Consider the following 17273-nt stretch of genomic DNA (forward strand, 5'->3'; position numbering starts at 1 on the left):
AAATTTTGCTCTGTTTGAAAAGCTACTGCCTCTAAAAAAATTCTCAGTATCTGAGACTTCTAGGAGTGTTGGATTCCTGTGACCACTACCACACAATGTAATTTTTCCCAATGGCCTCTACTCCACAACAGGATACGATAGTGAGGAAGGGGCAGGGGGGAGGAACCAAAGTGGGGGATCAGGCATCCAACACACCTGGATATCTGTAGTATGTAAAGATATTGCCAGAGGCTGTAGAACTTCAGCAGTGCAAAGTACATACCAGTTGCCTGTTGGTAAGTATGAAGAATTTTCTATTGTAGGAAGCTTTTACTACATTTTCTTTCAAGCTTTAATTTAAAGTAAGCCTGTCATGAAAAACAAATGGGGCTCCCATTAAAAGGAAAGCGGAAGAAAAGTGAGGTCACCTTATCTGCCTACTTGTTCCAGGACATTGACTCAAGTTAAAAGGTCATCATGATAGCAAGGCATCTAGCATCTTCAGAAGCAGAGGTCAGTGATGAGCACCTTCCTGTTTCTCTGACTTCATCCGGGACACAGCAAGTGCAGTTTCAATCGAGCAAGCATGACTGCTGCATCTGGCGTGTATTGGGCTTCAGTCTAGGTTTGTTTAACATTAAGCCTTTAATCACAATTGAACAGTATGGTGAGAATTAACTGCACACAAAGAAGACAACTATTATGTTGTCTGAACAGATATACAGCATTTGACTTCTGTAAGCACCAGAGTGGGGGACTGGTTACACTGTTAATTTTCTTTCTAATTTTTAGTTCATTAATTAGCAGTTTTCCTGCAAATAGTGGATCAGTGTACAAAAGAGCTGCCTCCACTCTCAGCAGGTAATAGTAGCACTTTAACAAACATCTTTACCATATCTAAACCTGTATAACTGGGTGGCTTTATGCTAAGTAAAATGGCCAGATCCCTCTTACCAACCTGTGTAGTCAGACTGGTTTCTTAGGAATATGTGTAAGAAAACAGACAGTGCAGAGCTTCGAGACCTTTCCAGGTGTGAATCCAGAAAAGGAAGATAAGAAATGGGTCTGCCATTTTGTCTAGCCAATACAACTCAAGTCACTACTTAATCTTTAATGAAGTTATCATTTGATTATGTTCTCCTCCCAGTTATAACCACTTGTTATCTATATATATATATATCCAGTCCTAGACATGCAGCTGAGCTGGTACTGTATGTAAAAGCTTATTCTGCTTATATGTAAACTGCAGCAAAATTAAAAACCTCATAAATGAAATATTGAAAATAAAAAAAAAAATAAAAAAAAAACTTTGGCAGGCAATAAACATTTCCACCACTCTAACTATAAGAATATAAAAATACTATACCCTGCAGTTGCAGCATTAGTATATAAGAACAAATATTCTCCCAAGAAGGCTAAAAAATGCATTACAGCTAACAGTAACAATATTGAAGGTATTCTTTATACGTGTGCATACGTTTTTCATCTCTAAAACATCCATATTTGATCCACCAGGATTAATCACCTGTCCAACAAGTCCGCCATACCTTTCGGGCAGAAAATGGATTATGTACAAAAAAAAAAACAAAACTCAAAGAAAAGCCATTCAAATATGGCAGCTGATTAGTCCTATTGGAATAGTTGTACTTAGGATATTTAGAACTCATGAACATTCATACAGGTGTAACAGCTTCAATAATTAAAATAACAGGATTCTTCTGAAAGAGGATACTACCTTTATGTCTGTGCAGATGTGGACTTGATATTTGGGACAGTACAGGATTTGAAAATCTTTATATTAGACTTGTATAATTCAATGATAGAATTAAGTCTGTATGGAAGTAATAAATGTCCTTAGTTGATGTACACCAAGGTAATAATTCATAAAATATTTCACTTTGAAAAATAACAGTAATGCTGCTATTTATTGTTATGGAAAATACCTTTATGCAGCTCTTTCATGACCCACGTTTCCACTGTGCTGCCAAGCCATCAATGAAGTACTATTCTGTATTGTGTTGCCAATGTACTCAATCATAAAAGCGAAGGCAAAACAATGGTGTTTGCCTTTTCTTATGAGCAAACAACTAATTTTTCTTTTTGTCTTTATAAAGGAGTCCAATTTTATTTTATTTAAATGTATCCATTACCAATGGATGTGATAGATGGTGAAAGCCAAGCAGACTGAGGTAGAACTATCAGTGCTGATAAGTATTTTAAATAACAATAAATAATGGGTATCATAAATAACAATACTAAGTATTATTATGTTGTTTAGAATTCTCCTCATTTACTTGAGGTATAATGAATAAAGTTGCTTTGTTGCATACCTAGAGCCAAATAACGATATGCACAAGGTTGTGCATAAAAAAAATAAATATATTGAGTTAATATTCTGCCCCTGTGCTAAATAAGACCCTTTATGACAGTTCTCTATTGAAACTTAATATATATATGGGATTTAAGATATTTGTCACTTGGCGCCTTGTTGTGGTAAAGGGTTATTTCATTACAAGGTCCACAATTTCCATGGTTGGAGGCACCATTTACACAACAAAGGAAATGCCTCAAATATCTTCTGTAGAGGTAATATCTGTTCCCCCAAAGATTTCTAGGGACCATAATTTCTCTCTCACCAGGGGTCAACACTCTTCCCTCAAGAGTAAAAATCTATTGGCTAATGTTCTGCCCTGATGATAGTCTGTCTTGTCTGGTTATATAGATAAAAGCATGTTTCCAGTGGCAAAGTCAAGGCCCAGTTACACCTTTCCATTCTGAGATGTTGTGTTAAGGCTAGTTTATATGAGTGAGCTGCTAACGCACTGGAATGGACAAAAGTGGACATGCACCATTTTCAGCAAAGTAGCACACCAGAATGCATTTTAGTGCGTAGTGCTGCAGTGCATGTGCATTGCCTTAGTGCACTGGAGTACAACTGTAAAAATATCACACTGCAACACATAGGTGTGAATGTGTCCTGAATGTTGCTTCAACACAACTATACAATATTTCATCAGAACAATTCTGTCTTCATTTTGTCAGGCTAAAATGAATATTCGAGATCAAATTTCAATTCCTAACATTTGTTTAATGTATAGCAATAAATTAGCAATTAAGTCTATGATTATACAGATTAAAATAGGTCTAGAAACAATTGATGTCTGGTAATACTCCAGCTGTTTAATTTATGGGTCATGTTTTCTATCGTTTTTTGGCTCAGGTCAACAAAAAGATATACTTTATTTTACATACCTGCTCATTTACCAATAGTGCAAACAAAAAAAAAAAAAAATATATATATATATATAAAATCAATATGCAATGCAAGAAGGTGGTTTACATTTTAGGCTCATTACTATTAAAACTGTAAATTACTATTTAAAAAGGACAAATATAAAAACTACTTTAAAATGGCAATAAAAGTGTTCTTTTGTTGAAAATTAAAAAATAAAAGTAATCGCTTAATAACTCATGTATAATCACCGAACTGTACTTGTTGTGAAGGCATTAAATAGACACACATGATAGCACCAGGTTTCTGAATGTCCCAATATTTTCAGTGTTTCAATTAAATATATAGTGAGCTGTGAATCTATACTACTTCGGAATATTGGAGGTCATTATTACGATTATATAGCCTAGGTTAAAAAGTTGCAATTCCAGTATCATTTAGCACATTAGGAAATCAGCACCGCAAGGTCTTTGTAAGATTCCTGATGTTGTAACACTAAGCAAGTATATCTCTGGCTCCTAACTAAACAGATCTGTTTTACAAAAGTGGTCACAGATATACAATGTGATAAGGAGAACAATACAAAATACTATTATGCTTCATCCAATAAAACTTGTGTTTGAATGGAACACCATTGCATAGGATGATAGTATCCTCCTCTTTGACATGTTCTGTGACCAAATAGGAGTCAAAGAAGAGTGATGGTGAGGATACCATGTCTTGTTTTTGCTGGTATTCTTGCCCCAAGGGTAACATAACTGATTACTGAATACTGTAACTTCTCTGCCACATTCCAAACAACCACAACTAGCCTATGGGAAAATGATGCACCACTCTGATGTTCATGAGGTAAAGAAACAGATTAGATATATCTGTTGTAAGGACCTGTAACCCGTGTTAAGGCGTATGTAGATGTGGTGACTTGTGAGTCTGTGGTCATCGACATTGTCCGTTGTGTGAGCGATTTGATGAATCGTAGATAGGATGGTTCAGCAGGTTCATGGGCTGGTTCAACAGGTTCACGTTTCACTTTTTTATTGTAGGATTTTGGGGCAACATAGTCTGGACCATATTTTTCACAGTCCTCTTCTTTTTCCCTGGCTTTACCTGCCATCTTTGCTTCCCACAATGCCAAGCCATGTTTTGGCTCATTCATACTTTTATGCTGATAAAATACTAATGAAATCCTAGTAGGATGATTCCTATTGGGATTTTTTAATGGAGTTGTAGCATGAAGTTCACGCTTTGCACATTCAATGAGAATTGACCCATGACTTGGGGCTACTGCCACTCCTCCTATGTCAGGATCAAGAAAGCTCTGCTCGCTGTCTGACCATACTTCTTCTGGCTCTTCTTTCACAGGAGTGGAGGTCTGTGGTAGCTTTTCCTGAACATTAGCACCATTTGGTCTACCAAGTCCTCCAAGGTTAGTCCTGTCATGATTAAGACCAGGATACACTTCAGGCATTCCATTCATTGCATGTAAGTGCATGTCATTGTTCTTACCATGGAGCTGCAGAGAGCCAGCCCTGCCATCTATGGATGCATTGCTTTCATGACCCTGGAAGGAGTGTGAAGGAGGGTAATCACCATTCCTGTTTAGAGGTTGGTAGTCCGGTGAACCAAGGTTATGTTTTGACTTTGAGACAGCACCCATTAAGTGATTATCTGATCGATGCGAGGAGTAAGGGTTAAAAGATCCCATGGATTGGGGGTTTGGTTTAGGATTGCAGCTATTGAAATCCTCAGCTTGCATGCTTTGGCTTCCATAATTCATATAATTTTGACCGTAGGCCTTACCATTAGCAAACCTTTGCTGGTATAAGGACTGAACTGGAGGCATGTTAAGATTAGCTGCTGGTTCTTGATTCTTAAACCTGTAAAACATATGCTGTGGGTGTGGAGGATAATGATTAAGATAAGGTGGGCAGTTTTCCAAAGGAATATTACCATTACATGGATATTGGGGACTTTGATTTAAGGATCCTTGGTAAGGGTTCATTGGGGTGGAGGCACAAGAGACTGCTGAGTTTGAAGGAGCATGAAAGTAATCTGAGTGGTTAGAGCCAGCATAGGTGGAAGAAGCATTTTGATAAGTATCTGCCATGGTAGCAATTCTTGCATAAGGGTTATTTGGATCTGTTGGAGGAAATGAATTCATGGGGTTTGGACGACTTGAGTTGGGAACGGAGACTGGCTGCGAGCCTTGTCCTGAAAGTCGCATAAGTTCTGTAATTAGAAAAAACAAAAAAACCATATTTATCTAAGAAAACACAAAATTGGATGTAATAATAAAACAGGAAAAATATTTTTTCAATTTTCAGAGTTGACAATTTAAGAAAAACCAGTGCACAGTCAAGCTATGTGTTTAACCAACACCCCATCACCAGGTATAACCTGTCACCATTAATATTACATATTACCATGGTGTTCAATATGGAAATCCCCATTGTGCTCAGGTTTGGAGCTATAACACTGTGGACTTACCTTGTCTGCACTGTACAACCAACTAAAACAAAATAGACACTTACAATCATTTATGAATTCCAAAGCTTAAAATATACATATTTCATGTATGCAAACATTTATGGGTCTTCAAATATCTGGTTTGAAACAGACTTGCATAAATAGCTCCTGACATATGAAATGCACCTGATATCTATTTTGCACATTGTCACAAGTGAAGACAATCTTATTTAAGGTATAACTAATTCTAATGCAGTTATCATCTTAACCCCTTTTACTGATAGCAACCCCAGCCAAACATTTCCATAGTGCCCAAAAACCTTGTGAAAGCGTATGAGCGCCGATTGAAGCAATAATTCCTAACATAGCTCCGGTGACATTAAAAGTAGGTGCTGGCGCTGGAAAGTGCCTATCCCGGCTCTGTGTAAACATGTGCAGAAGAAGAAGGTGAAGTGCCGCATTCCAAAGAAACAGCCCAAGTGCAAATAGTTAAAATGGCTTCAGCCTGGGCTCCTCTCAGGCCATGCACTGACGCATTTCACCCTGCTCACAGGGAATAGTCATGCGGTATGGGGCATGACTAGCCCAGTAGGCAGGGCAAAATGTGTCGGAGGCATGGCCTGGAAAGGAACGCTTCTCCTCCTTATTGCTATAAGATGATAATCTGGACATATTTTAGGAGCTATTCATGCAAAAATTCAGATAACTCCTAAAGGTTTTACAATCTTTTTTTACACAGTATATCTTTGCAATACATGCTCATTTCTCTATGTTTTCTCTCTTTAAAAATGTGGGACGTACAGGTAAATACCTGTGGTTGATACCTTTCTAAAACTGCACTCAATGTTTTTTTTAACACTGCCAGAATTGTGCTCGGCCCTGCCTGAGTTCTCTACTGCTGCGCTAAAGATAACCTCCCTGTCTCCTTATCTCCATAAGATACGGGGGGAGATGTTTTGCAGTCCAGCAGTGGAGTACTCGGACAGGGCTGAAAACACTTCTTGGGATTTCAGTGCAGCAGAGGCAGCACATGTGCATTTACTGCAGCAATGTGCTGAAAATGTTTGTTTTATATTGCTAAGACAAACTCTAAGTTTCAAAATGTCATCATTAGGCAAGAAAACCTTCTAAAAGGCTCATTCATAAGGGCACAGAGGGTGAAAAACGATAAAAAACAAAACAAGTGTATTACTGTGCCCCATGCAGTTACCAGCATACAGGCACAGCCTGTGACCTTAAAGCAGATAATGGGTGCCGCTCAGGCTAGAGGAACTGGTCCAAAGCAAACCTATATGAGGAATGACCAGGAACGGAGCTGGTCACGGTTCCAAAATTTAATGTAACAAAAAGGATGCCCATATGTCGCACATCATGAACAGACCTGTATTGGGGGAGTGAATGGCATCCTCAGTCTGGGTTCCAGTTCAGCCACACTCCCAACGTGTCTCGCCAATGGGATCACCATGATTAAGCTCTGAAGGGCAGAGTTAAAACACATAGGGGGCATGGCCTGGATGGAGCCCAGGCTGAGGCTGCCATTCACTCCAATACGGGTCTGTTCATGATGTGCGGCAAATGGCCATTCTCTACAGGCACAGGCTGTTTTTGATTTCTACAGGTGGCTGAATAAAATATCTGACATTCCGGGGTGCATAAATACACTTGATTTGATACAGTGTATGACCTTTAGTGCCCGTGTGAATCCAAATTCCTAATTCAGTCCCAATTCAGGCCATTTAATAAAGTTACCTGCAAGCTGCTTTTCATGATTAGCAGCTTCAGCGTGTGCATTCTTATAACGCGAGTTCTTCTCCTTTTCCTGTTTACCAGAGCTATTTTCTTGGGATGAAGAGTGCTTCTCTGCTGCTGCCTTCTTCTCCATTTTCTTTTGCCGGCATGTCTTAACAGGCTCTGCCAACATCCTCACTTGCCTGCGGAAGGAGGTCAGAACCTGGATAGCACCTGTTTTTTTCTTCTCTTCCTGTGCCTCCTTGCTGCCAAACTCATCCACATTAGAAACTTTGTAAAGAGGCAACACGTGAAGCTGTTCATCTTCGGGCATTTTACCAATTTCACGATTGTCTTCTCTGGTTAAAGTGCAAACCTAGAAGAAATGAAGCAGAAGCATTGGAGGGTGTGTGTAAAATAAAATATCTGATCATCTAGTTACAAACACATTTTAGATATCTTAATTGTTTGAACAGCAAAAAGGAAATACACAGTGGAACCTTCTATTCTGGAAAGGAAATTACTTGAAGTAATGCTACCTCCCTCCATCCTTTTTGCATTGTCTTCCTGGAGTGCTGTTTTTCAGTGACAGTTGTGCCTTCTCCATAGATTATGAAAAACATTAAACCCCAAGTATGTACATATTAGGGTTGGATAGAGTTCTAATTTAAGGATTAACTACAGAAAAAAACAGCTAAATACACAGATGAAATACATATAAGGGAACTATTTTGTTTTGCACGTGGATTTTTTTTCTGTCTGTCCAGTCCTGGGATCTACACAACTCTGCCCCCTCAGCACAGCCCTGCCTAGCAGGGAAGAGGACCTGATCTTTCTCTGCTACATGCAAGTCACACGTTCAGGTCTTGTCCCCACCCCACTCTGACTGGACAATGAAAGGAGAAGCAGCAGACTGATGAGCTCATCTCTCTGTTCTATACTCCTATTAGCATATTCCTTGTTAGCACCTGAGCACTGCAGCACAGCTGATTGGTTCCTTTTGCTGCTTCTACCTTTCACAATCTGAACTCTGTTGTACAGGGAATTAAAGAAGCCCATACCAAGGCAATTTCAGATACAAGTCAAATTTAATGATGTATTAATAGAGTACTGCATTCATTTGCATCATTTATATCTTCTTAGGGTGCAGCTTTAAAAATGGATCTATATAACTAATATAAGATTGTATATACAAGGTATTATGTCTTGTTGAGACCATCAGGCAGAATTTGAGAACTGAACTAACCACTTACACCTATTTGGACACTTCTGACTATTTTCTGCATTCTATCTTTTCTCTTACAATGAAATCTGGATGTGCAATTGGAAAGGAGGCAGAATATTTAAAATTCACGTAAAACACAAGTTGCATTATAGCTACAGAAAGTGTACACCTTACTTAAATCCATACTAATATTACTTTACAAGTTAGAGTCCGACTTACCAGTGTGCTCCCATTTTGCATATTGTGCAGATCTCTGTGGGAATGAGCACAAAAATCCAAACAAGCAGTGACTCCTGAGAAAGGGCGGCCTTCTTTCCTACCAAGTCGGCAGTCCGGGGCTCTATGCTCATGCTCTATCTACAAATAAAACAGGGAACTAGTTATGTGCAGTTATTAAAGGGTATGTAAATCCAACAAAGCGCTGAGCAAACTGTTGGCGCTATATAAATCCTGTATAATAACATTTCATATTCCTGATATGTGCCTACTGTACCATGTTTTTGTATGAAAAAGTATCCTGTTCTCTATGTATTGCTTCCTTTGTGTGAAATCCATGGTGTTCCTTCCAGTCCCTCTGTTTTCCTATTAAAAAACTAACCACACTAAGCAGGAGAACACACAGTGGTCAGTTTTCTAGCTATGCCGGAAACTCAGCCTGCTCTCCTCCAATGATGAGACTTGTCCTGACACCCCCCCTCCTACACAGCCATTCACTGGGAAAGTCAGTGTACTGCTGTTTCTCCTCCCACAGCTCTGTATGCAGCTGAGAATAGAGGGAATGTGATCACTTATAAAAGAGAAAAAAGGGAAAGAAAAAAGTGTTTATAATGTCTTTTTATATCTATAAATGTTTTGCCTTTCATTTCTATTTTAAACTGAATGGGCTGTATTACAAAGTGGTGGTTTAGATACACTTTAAGATGACAATATTATTCTACAGCAAACATCTGTAAATACAAGCATTTTACAAGCATTACTAAAACAAAAAAATCTAAACTAGAAAAAAAAAAAAATTGACAACCATTCTAACACCAGCCATTTCATGGTGTGACAATTTGGTTGAGAACACAAACAAATGTGACAGTTGCATTCCCGACATGTGCCAGGAATGTAACTGTTTTTATATTGTTAAATCGGTAGGTTTATTTCCGCTTTAACAAATCTTCTCTATATGGGAGCGTCCCTCATTGTCACCAGGGGATATAATATGTAGAATGTTACCATATCTACAAAAAAATAGAGTACAAATTAAGGTGCCAATAGAGTTTGATATTTCAATTAAGCATGATCAAACCCTTGAGCAATATTTTTCATATAACATCCACTGGATGGTATATGTAGGATGAATTCTGTATATATGGATATATGCAATATCAGCTTATTTCTGCCAAATTAGCAAAAAAACAATAGTAATCTGTAGAAAATTTTCCAATACCTGACAGGGTGGTTGTACAAAAGTTGATCAATAGACTGAATTCTGAACAACCAGCCAGAACAATCAAAATTTGGTTGGTCCCTGTTCAAGTGGACGAATTTCGATCTATGCATCTCCAGCTTAAAATTTGGATTTCCCAGCTCTTTTTACCCTTCAGTGACAATGACCGCCAGGTCAAATACAAAGGGTGCATCACCACAGCAGGGGTACACACAGCAATAAAACACATTAGAGGCGTTCTAATCCCTCCCCACTTTATTCAAAACTTAAAATAATTAAGTTTTGTCCAGAGATGCTTTTGATTACTGTAAATGGAAAAGCCCCCATGCAATGAGTAAACAGATGTGGTATAGGAGTCATGTGCAAGGATCATGATGGAAATGTCAATCTCAGCAGCTACAGAGTAAACAAGAAAGCATCCCCCACAATATACATTTCCTTCATATGATCAGTATACAACAAATTAGCTGTGACACACAGAAGCAGCAGACAACACTGTAAAGGATGTCCATCAAAGGCCTCCTTTACTTTGCTAAGACATCTTGTGGATTTAACAGAAGACATGCTGGTTGTTCTTACTGGCCAGTAGTAAAGTACCCATGTTATCATACAATATAGGTTTTTACTCTCCATTGTTCACACGGATCTTATTAGTAAGAAATTCTTCAATGAATGCATTCAAATTATGCAGAAAAAAAAAATCACTGCACAGAGGGTTATTGGGCCTAGTAACATACCTGATTGTTATAGGCATCTGGTGCAAGCTTCTTGTAAATTGGTGCCATTAGTGTCGACAAATCCTGCAGACTGTCTTCCAGTTTCTCTTCCTTTATTAAATAATAGCAGAGTCATGATGTATTAAGAAAACATTTACAAACAACTAAAAAAAAAAATCTCAATTATGACAGGTCATTTGACCATGATCTTCTGGCTTTGCTTTCCCAATAATGTGCTTGAGTGGAATGTCATTTGATTCAAAGTCCTGAAGAAAACTGAATGCTAAACACATTTGGAAAGCAATCCTCTGTGCTTTGTAAATCGACTTTTTTCTAAAACCGCTGTATGGCCATGGTAAGACTGCTTTAGAAACGGGTATGTAGGGCAGTAAGTACATTTGATACTAGCCTCATTAGTGGAAATCTAGTTTCCTGTAGGCACTGTATCTGTCAAACTTTGGATATGCAGGTTAGGGGTTTTGTGCATGCAAGGCTATCATTAATGCTGGACTTCTATACGTATACATTTAGTTTATAGTCTCATTGTTTAGTGCTTGCTTTATGCCACTGGAAATTGAAGTCTTTCATGTGGGAGCCTGTCACACTCAGATTGCAGTGTGCATACATAAAAATGCCACAACCATAATCTCCCATCACTATTCATTTCAGTGTCAGAACAAAACCAGCAGGCTTAACTGATATCATAGCATTATAGGCAGGGCATAGTCATACATAATACTAGCACCCATGGCTTTTTTTAGCAGAATTCAGCAAAAATAAACCCAGAAAAAATACAGGCATTTACTCCTATTAAATTTAAAATCTACAGTATATAATTACATATACATAGTAATTCATTGACAGCTGATGTACAAGGCAGACATCTGAATAAAGACACTGAAGCTAGCCATACACTGCTTGCAATTTGGTCGATTTAGCAGGGACTGGTCGAATTTAGGTCAGTGTTTGGCTGTCCCTGCTCAACAGAAGTCGTTCATTTGATTGACGTCTGTTGAAGGGGCATTCGAGGAAACTTCTGTCAATCAGTGGCTGCAGGAACTGATCAGTGTATTTAGACAATGGTGGCTCCCACTGTCAGGATACAATGTCCCGTTGGGGAGAATTCTCCTCCCATTGTGTGGATGGAGGAATCTGCTGGCTGAATAAAAAAAAAAAACCCATCCTGCGATGGCCAGCCTAACGCAAATCACCCTTATTAAAAAGTAGTGTGAGAAGCAGTGTAGCAACCCACATAATCAGTTAGGAATACATTTACATTGTTCTTTGCATTGTCCTTTTAAATAAACCTAAATATGTTATCTATTAGTTTATATTCCTGCAATACACATCAAGTTTTGGGTTTGCCATAAACTGACAGATCTCTCATTTGTAGTGGGAAATTAGATGCTCATCCAACTTGTCCTGCCTTAACTTTTTACCTATATCGGGCTAAGGTTTAATGGATGGTGTGTTCCCTTTTCCATGGAAAGGAAATAATGATTCTTAATTAGACAGAGGATTTTATACTGGAAAAATCGCTGATAGGGGTAATATCTTGCTTTACAATAAACTCGTGCTTATGCCTTATTACTACTTATTATTACAGACTTTCTGGCCATTATACAACATGATTGTTAAATACTAAAATACAACAGCTCTGATATACATTCTATTTGATGCACATTTTTTTCTGGTTGGAGTCATATGAACATTTCTGAATACCAGAAAAGCTTAGTTAGTGATGCTTTACCATGAGCTATTTTCCTGTCACATGAATTTGTACATGCAAATTTCGTGTCTTGCACAGTAACAACTAGTTACATTGTATGCAATCTGACCTGAATTTCACAACCTCCCCTCCCCCTATGAGAAGTCAAAATGTGTTTTCTTCCTCTGTGAGCTTATTGTGATTAAGCCAATGCATTCACTAACCTTAGTTCCTCTGAAAAAGAACAACTCCCATATGCATTTAAAACCCTTAAAAATGGCAGTTCTCTGCAATAGAAGTGCTATTATACTCAACTCTCCAGTGGTGGTCTCCTACATTCCTTCCATTCAATTGTTGTAGCCTCTGTCAGACTCTTTAGCATTCCACACCTTTGGGAATGTTAAAGGCTTTTGCTTTGCCTCTGGGTTTCATACTCCAACCTCTACATCACAGCAGAGACATAGGGTTGATAAGTATAATAGCTCTGCTATTTTAACTGCCATTAGGCCTTTGAAAATAATTTTTTAAAAAATCCTAAGGCTTTTTACCTTAAATGTATTCTCTACATTAAGGCAAAAAAACCTTCTGTGAAGAGGATCCCCCCCTTCCCCATACTGACTTGAGCCTGATCTCGATCCAAGACCAGTAGCTCTCTCTGCTCTTTTCTTCTCTCTCAGGGCAAAGAGGCAGCAGTGGAAGCCATCAGCCCCTGCTCCTGTCAATCAAATCCTGTGCCGAGGGAATGGGGGACAGGGCTGGGCCATGCTGTGTCTATGGACACAGGCAGTATGGCTCGGGATCAAGCATGCATGAGCACCCCTATAGGAAGTGGCTTCCTATGGGGGTACTCACTAAAGAGGAGGAGCCAGGAGAGCCTTCAAAGGGGATGATTGGGGCTGCTCTGTGCAAAACCATTGCACATAGCAGGTAAGTATGACATAGTTATTATTTAAAGAAAAGGTTTAGAATCCTTTTATTTCCCAGCTTGTCTCCTACATAAAAACAATTTAAAGTAGTCAATGGTGTATAAGGTGAATATGAATGCTTATTTATGGAAATAGGAGGGAAATGCTCTATAGACATATCTAACAGAAGCCTCATTTGTGTGGAAACAAAATAACTGACTGGGAAAACCTATCCAATTACCTTTCCTCCCTAGAAAGCTCAAGAAAGGGATGTCTGGCATGGTTGGCATTGGTAGGACTCACAGACATGAGGACATCCCCTGATTGGGCACATTTTTCTGATGTCCGGTATAGGCATCTTTACCTCATGTGTTTCCATTTAGTGTGTAGCCCAGCTCATATCTGTTAAGTACTTGCTAAGTACTTGGAATGCAATAATATTTCTACAAGGAATTAGAGATGTGTAGGAACCCTGTCCTGTTAAGGTATGTTGCTGCTGAGCTTTAACAAGCCTGAGCTGTTACTGTATTTACCTTTTTTGTCTCAGTAGGTCTTCCCTAATCTGAGTGGGTTGATTGCTTCTGCCTGTTAATGTGAACGAGGTCCCAGTAAGCAGACTGGGAAAGACAAACCCAGAGCTATGCATATGTATCTAATTCAACCAATCCTTGATGGGTTGCTCTGAGGTATGGCTTGAAAGATGATAAACACCTTTCCATCACTTAAAGTGGAACTTCACCCAAAAGGGGAAGTTCCACTTATCTGCATCCTTCCCCCCTCCACTGCCATATTTGATGCTTTTTTGGTGGGGGCAGCAGGTACCCGGTTTTGACAGGTACTCCCTCCCACTTCTAATCAGATGTGCCGTGGTGATCTGAGCCGGAAGTTCGGCTCCCCTCCTTCCCCCGCAGTCTTCTGGGACTCTTCACAGGTCCCAGAAGACTGCGGGACCATTCACAAAGCAGAGTCTGCTTTGCACATGCGCAGTAGGAAACCGGCTCTGAAGCCAAAAGGCTTCACTAATGGTTTCCCTTACTTAAGATGCTTTGCACATGCGCAATAGGAAACCGGCTCTGAAGCCAAAAGGCTTCACTAATGGTTTCCCTTACTTAAGATGCCGGTGCCTGCACCCAAAGCCAATACAGTATCTGTAGTTGCTGACTTTTAATGTTTTGGGAGGAGCCTGGAGCTCCTCCCTAAATGCCTCTTAAAGGGACCACTGCTAATATTGCCATTTTAGAATACCTGTCCTCTTTGAGTATCCTGCACCCCTAAACTTTTTCTGCTACAATTAAATTCAGAAATATAAGGTAAAAAAGATTTGAGTGACTGGTGATTATTTCCCTCCCCACCGTAGAAGGACCAGACCCTGGGATGTTAGCTCACCAAGCTACATGGGGGACCTCCACCACCACTTAAGGGTAAGGGGGTGCTATAGATCATTAACGATACCAAAGTCTTGACAAGTTTGAAAACATTTACCAAAATCCACAGTAAAAATTCTAATACATCACTGAGAGAGAATCTAAACTATACAAAATCTTAGGGAATATATTTACAAGCCAACCAAGGCAATATGTGGCACATATAGTGCTTGTGCAAAAAATAAACAATAAACTAAGCAATCAAGAGACTCACCTCTCTTGGGTCATCACAAAGAAGCTTGAATTTTCTGGGGATTTTGCTTCTGGCAAACTTGCACCCATTGTAGTACATACTCCAAGAGCACCCAAAGGAAAATGAGGCACCACAGGTTTCGACGTCCAGCCCCTGACATGCACAAGTACGCCTGAAAGAAAACAAATATTTTTGAGATGACTTTATAACAAAAAAAAAAAAAAAAAAGATACAGAAAAACAGTCTTCTGTTCTAAATACATTTGATTAAAATGTGTAACTTACTGGAATACTATTTTATAACCGTGTACAATAAAATTAACACATGTATACAATTATATACACTATGTGTGTGCATATATGTATGTATATCAATTATACACGCTATATTGCCAAAAGTATTAGGATGCCTGCATTTACACATAAAAACTTTAATGGCATCCCAGTCTTAGTCCATAGGATTCAATATTGAGTTGGCCCACCCTTTGCAGCTATAACAGCTTCAACTCTTCTGGGAAGGCTGTCCACAAGGTTTAGGAGTGTGTCTGGGAATGTTTGACCATTCCTCCAGAAGCGCATTTGTGAGGTCAGGCACTGATGTCGGTTGAGAAGGCCTGGCTCGCAGTCTCCCCTCTAATTCATCCCAAAGGTGTTCTATCAGGTTGAGGTCAGGACTCTGTGCAGGCCAGTCAAGTTCTTTACCCCCCCCCCCCCCCAAACGTGCTCATCCATGTCTTTATAGACCTTGCTTTGTGTACTGGTGCGCAGTCACGTTGAAGCAGGAAGGGCCATCCCCACACTGTTCCCACAAAGTTGGGAGCATGAAATTGTCCAAAATGTCTTGGTATGCTGACGCTTTAGGAGTTCCCTTCACTAACACTAAGGGGCCAAGCCACTGAAAAACGACCCCATACCATAATCCCCCTCCAAACTTTACACTTGGCACAATGCAGTCAGGCAAGTACTGGCCATCAGATTGCCAGACAGAGAAGCATGATTTGTCACTCCAAAGAACACGTCTCCACTGCTCTAGAGTCCGGTGGCGGCGTGCTTTACATCACTGCATCCACTGCACTGCATTGCACTTGGTGATGTAAGGCTTGGTTGCAGCTGCTTGGCTATGGAAACCCATTCCAAGAAGCTCTCTATGAAGTGTTGTGCTAATCTGAAGGCCACACGAAGTTTGGAGGTCTTTAGCTATTGACTCTGCAAACAGCTGGCGACTTCTACGCACTATGAGCTTCAGCATGAGCTGACCCTGCTCTGTCATTTTACGTGACCTACCACTGCGTGGCTGAGGTGCTGTTTCCAGTTGCTTCCACTTTGTTATAATACCACTAACAGTTGACCGTAGAATATTTATTTAGTAGCAAGGAAATTTCACAGATGGACTTAAATGGCCATGGAGGTGATTGGAACACCTGAATCCAATAATTTGGAGGGGTGTCCCAATACTTTTGGCAATATAATGTATACAGAGTGCTGTGAAAAAGTATGTGCCCCCTTCCTGATTTTTTTTTTTTTTTTTTACATATTTGTCACACTTGACTGATTCAGATCAAACAAATATAAATTTTACACAAAGATAACCTGAGTAAATACAAAATGCAGTTTTTAAAATGATGATTTAATTCATTAAGGGAGAAAAACTGTCCAAACCTGCCTTGCCCTATGTGAAAAATTAACTGACCTGCTCCACCCATCACCATCTACCCCTTCCCCCCCCCCCCCCCCTGCTAAATCATGAATGAACTGTGATTAACCACATTTTTTTGAAAAGCTGAGTTAAATTTTACTTGCCACATGCCATACCCAGGCCTGATTTCTGCCAGACCTGTTGAATCAGGAAATCAAATAGAAGCTGTCTGACAAAGTGAAGCATGCCAAAAGATCTAAAAAATGAAACACATCATGCTGCGATCTAAAGAATCTCAAGAACAGATGAGAAACAAAGTAATGGATATTTATCAGTCTGGAAAGGGTTACAAAGCCACTTCTAAGGCTTTTGGATTCTAGCTAGCCATGGTGAGAGCCATTATCCACAAATGGAGAAAACTTGGAACAGTGGTGAACCTTTCCAGGAGTGGCTAGCCTACCAAAAGTATTCCAAGAGCTCAACGACCCTGTAGGTCATAGAGTCCACAACAACTTCTAAATAACTGCAGGGCTTACTTGCCTCACTTAAAGTCAGTGTTCATGATTCAACAATAAGAAACTGGGCAAAAATAGTATCCATGTGAGAGTTCCAAAGCGAAAGCCACTG

At 39.5% G+C, this 17273-nt stretch overlaps 1 protein-coding gene across 1 annotated transcript in view; it reads right to left on the reverse strand.

Annotated features, from left to right (window-relative positions):
• Nucleotides 1-3259: 3259 nt before the first annotated feature.
• TET2 (tet methylcytosine dioxygenase 2) overlaps nt 3260-17273 on the reverse strand; it is a 131812-nt gene continuing 117798 nt past the window's right edge. Inside the window, exons 6-10 of the mRNA XM_089680517.1 lie at nt 15033-15183; nt 10803-10892; nt 8850-8987; nt 7427-7781; nt 3260-5440 (exon numbers count right to left, since the gene is read on the reverse strand). Coding sequence (XP_089536643.1) covers nt 4074-5440; nt 7427-7781; nt 8850-8987; nt 10803-10892; nt 15033-15183 — 2101 coding nt within the window. The 3' untranslated portion in view covers nt 3260-4073. The remainder of the gene's footprint in view (nt 5441-7426; nt 7782-8849; nt 8988-10802; nt 10893-15032; nt 15184-17273) is intronic.

Source organism: Staurois parvus, unplaced genomic scaffold (genome assembly GCF_062004578.1).
Source record: "Staurois parvus isolate SC_StPar_1 unplaced genomic scaffold, SC_StPar_1.0 ptg000244l, whole genome shotgun sequence".
Taxonomy (NCBI): Eukaryota; Metazoa; Chordata; class Amphibia; order Anura; family Ranidae; genus Staurois; species Staurois parvus.